This window comes from Mirounga leonina, unplaced genomic scaffold (genome assembly GCF_011800145.1).
Source record: "Mirounga leonina isolate KUSES-001 unplaced genomic scaffold, KU_Mleo_1.0 Mir_94, whole genome shotgun sequence".
Taxonomy (NCBI): Eukaryota; Metazoa; Chordata; class Mammalia; order Carnivora; family Phocidae; genus Mirounga; species Mirounga leonina.
The window spans coordinates 49,930,720-49,934,526 of NW_023270855.1; the positions used below are offsets into that span (position 1 = coordinate 49,930,720).

The 3,807-nt window shown below is 56.6% G+C and overlaps 1 protein-coding gene across 2 annotated transcripts in view; it reads left to right on the forward strand.

The window, feature by feature from the left end:
• The window catches only part of CACNA1A (calcium voltage-gated channel subunit alpha1 A), a 213,900-nt gene extending 212,023 nt beyond the window's left edge, over window positions 1-1,877 (forward strand). For both annotated transcript variants that reach the window (XM_034998421.1, XM_034998422.1), the window contains exon 47: window positions 292-1,877. In XM_034998421.1, the coding sequence (XP_034854312.1) occupies window positions 292-996 (705 nt within the window). In that variant the 3' untranslated portion in view covers window positions 997-1,877. The remainder of the gene's footprint in view (window positions 1-291) is intronic.
• Window positions 1,878-3,807: the final 1,930 nt, after the last annotated feature.

The window sequence follows — 3,807 nt, forward strand, 5'->3', positions numbered from 1 at the left end:
CCCTCCTCCTCCCCCTCCCCCTCCCCCTCCTCCTCCTCCTCCCCCTCCTCCTCCTCCTCCCCCTCCTCCTCCCCCTCCTCCTCCTCCTCCTTGTGGCTGTTGCTTTTTTCCTTTTTTTCCATTCAAATGTCCTGTGTCCCCCTCTCCTCCTCCCGGTCCCTCCCCTGTCCCCTTTGGTTTTCCTTTGCCCCCTCCCTCTCTCCCTCCCGTCCTCTGTGTCTCCTCCGTCTCCTTCTGGTTGATTTTGTTGTATCTTTTTTTTTGATTTCCTTTGTTTCAATTTTCGTGTAGGGCAGTAGTTCCGTAAGTGGAAGCCCAGCCCCCTCAACATCTGGTACCAGCACTCCGCGGCGGGGACGCCGCCAGCTCCCCCAGACCCCCTCCACCCCCCGGCCACACGTGTCCTATTCCCCCGTGATCCGTAAGGCCGGCGGCTCGGGGCCCCCGCAGCAGCAGCAGCAGCAGCCGGCGGCGCGGCCGGGCCGGGCGGCCCCCAGCGGCCCGCGGAGGTACCCGGGCCCCGCGGCCGAGCCTCTGGCCGGGGAGCGGCCGCCCGCGGGGGGCCACGGCAGCAGCCGCTCGCCCGCGATGGAGCGGCGGGGCCCGGGCCCGGCCCGGAGCGAGTCCCCCAGGGCGTGTCGCCACGGCGGGGCGCGGTGGCCGGCGTCCGGCGCGCACGCGTCCGAGGGGCCCCCGGGGCCCCGGCACCACGGTTACTACCGGGGCTCCGACTACGACGAGGCCGACGGCCCGGGCGGCGGTGGCGGGGAGGAGCCCCGGGCCGCGGCTTACGACGCGCCACCCCCTGCGCGCCACGCGTGCTCGCCCAGGACTCCCCGGGCCCCAGGCCCGGCCTGCGCCTCGCCTTCCCGGCACGGCCGGCGACTCCCCAACGGCTACTACCTGGCCCACGGACTGGCCCGGCCCCGCGGGCCGGGCTCCCGGAAAGGCCTGCGCGAAGCCTACAGCGAGACCGACGACGACGACTGGTGCTAAGCCCGGGCGAGGTGGCACCCGCGCCCGCCCGGCCCCCCCACGCACCCCACGCACACGCCCCACGGGGAGGAGCCGCGCCCAGGCCGCGGGGCCACCTCGCTGCCACCTGCCCAGCACACAGGGGAGGCCCGGGAGGGCCCAGGAGAGGACCTGCCGGACGACCCGGACTCTGGAGGGAGTCCCCAGGACCCGGACACTGCCAGGGTGTCCCGCAAAGACCCTCGGCCTGGGCAGCGATGCGCGCCCCACCCAACGCCGACCCTACCCCCCCCCACCACGGGGGCCCTCGGGGGCAGACAAACCACACAGCCAAGGGATTCGAATTAACTCAGCCATTTTTGGAGAACCTTGGGGAAAACGGAAATTTAAAAAAAAAAAAAAAACATTTTTAAAAGAAAAACGGGGAGAAAAACAATCGCTTCTATTGATGAGTTTTATCATCTCAATCGAATCTTTCCTTTCCCTGATGAACGCGAGCTGGTGGCCCGTGTGTGGCGGAGAAGCCAGAAGTGAAGCCGAAACCCAGCGTCCCACACAGACCTCCACGAGACACTCATACCCCACACACGTTCTCAGACACACACAGGAGTGCTTGCTGGTTATACCAAACCCTACTATTACTGCCTGCAGAAATCAATTTAAAAAAAAAAAAAAACAATTTTAAAAAGGACAAAAAAATTAATGATTGAGAAAAGAAGCATTTTTTCTGACATTTGGTCCTGCTTGAAATAACAAAAGAAAAAAAAAAAAACCACCACCACCACCGATTTCCTTTGCTTCTTTTTTCCTTTTTCCTACCTTGTTTGAAAACTGTGGGCTTGGGACTGTGAATTACTGCATGACATTCAAAAAGAAAAAAAAAATAAAAAAGTTGAATCAAAGGGCTTTTGATTGGACTGGTCTTTATCCCTCTGCAAAGTGCTCCCCAGGTCTCTTTGGGGGAATGGTGGAAGGAGGCCCTTTGAAAGTGTTTGAAAGTAGCCAAGGAAGCTGCGAGTCTCCAGTCATCCAATCTTTGTGATGCCTTGGTGTTGCTCCAGAGCCAGCAAAGAACAAGGCAGACCAGCTCTGTTCCTCACCTCACTTAGCTCAAGAGCTCTAGAAATCCTGGCTACCTTAACAAGCCCGGGAAATCCAAGGCCAAAGATGTTGCCCAGGTCCTTGCCAGCTGTCCTGGCTGGAAGGCAGAGCAGTGTCCCCCACTGCCACCCCATGCCTCCACCCTCAGGCACCCAGGTCTCCCACCGTCTGCCTGCCAAGCAGTTTCACCATTCTGGAAGATCAACCATCCTGCATGACCCTCCTGCTTGACTGGGCCAGTGGGACCCCAGGGAGCACCTGTGAGGCCCCAAACATTAGCAGAACTCCTATTGGAAACACCCTGGCAGTGGGGAGTCCTAGACATCAAAGGTCAGAGCAGCCCACCCATGGAAGGCAGGGGATGGTCATGGCCAGCTCAAGATGCAGGGTACAGGGGCGCCTGGGTGGCTCAGTCGTCAAGTGTCTGCCTTCAGCTCAGGTCATGATCCCAGGGTCCTGGGATCGAGCCCCGCATCGGGCTCCCTGCTCGCGGTGAGCCTGCTTCTCCCTCTCCCACTCCCCCTGCTTGTGTTCCCTCTTTCGCTGTGTCTCTCTCTGTCAAATAAATAAATGAAATCTTAAAAAAAAAAAAAAAAAAGATGCAGGGTACAGGTGGAGGTGGGGTTCTTACAAAATGGACTGACAGCCTTCCCTCCCTCCCCCTTCCAACCCACCCTGCACCTGCCTGCACACTCCCACTCCAGACTTAGGGAAGCTGGCCCCACAGCTGAACATGGTAGAAGGCTCCCACCCTGCCCCACGTCCCCAGGGCCTCACCTCCCTGCCTATTCCGTGAATGCTTCTGTGAATATGGGCAAGAGCTACAAAACTGTAGACACTGAGATCAGGAGGTCAGCGGACTGTGTTGATTCAGGTGAGCAAAAGACCAGTTATAACCCCTTCTTCAAGTTGAGCTAAGAGGCCTTTCTTTGGTCTGAAAGAGCAGCTCCTGGTTCTCCCTAGAAAGGGCTTCAGAGACTCCCACAAAATCTATAGACGCAGGGAGGGGGATGGTCCTCAGGGAACATCAGGGTACCTGAAGAAGGAAAATCAGAGGACAGGCAGTGGGAGACTAACCACAGATATCTACCACACCCCAACTTTTGGGTCAGTCGTTGGACCCTGAGGAGCTTGGCACCACCATCCTCCCTAGAACCACTGCCAACTCAGCTCCAGTCTCAGTGGCTGTGTGACCTTAGGAAAGTGACTTAACCTCTCTGTGCCTCTGTTCTGCCATCTGTAAAATAGAAATAATAATAATAAGACTATTTATGAAAATTAAATGCATTATTCTACATCAGCTGCCAGCAAACTTTGCCTTAAAGGATCAGAGAGTAATATTCTCAGCTTTGTGACCCAGATAGTCTCTGTTGCAACTCTTCAACTCTGCAGTTGTACCAGGAAAGCAGCCAAAGGTAACATGTTAACAAGCGAATGTGGTTGTGTTCCAATAAAACTTTATTTGTAAACACAGGCAGTGAGCCAGATTGGGCCCTTGTCCTATATCAGTGGTTCCCAAACTTTCTGGTGTCAGCACCTCTTTACATTCTTCTTCTTCTTCTTTTTTTTTTTTTTTTTTTAAGATTTTATTTATTTATTTGAGAGAGAGAGAGAGCAGAGGGAGAGGGCAAGCCGACTGACTCCACCCTGAGCTTGAAGCCTGTCACGGGGCTGGGGCCCACAACTCTGAGATCATGATATGAACCGAAATCAAGAGTCTGATGCTTAACC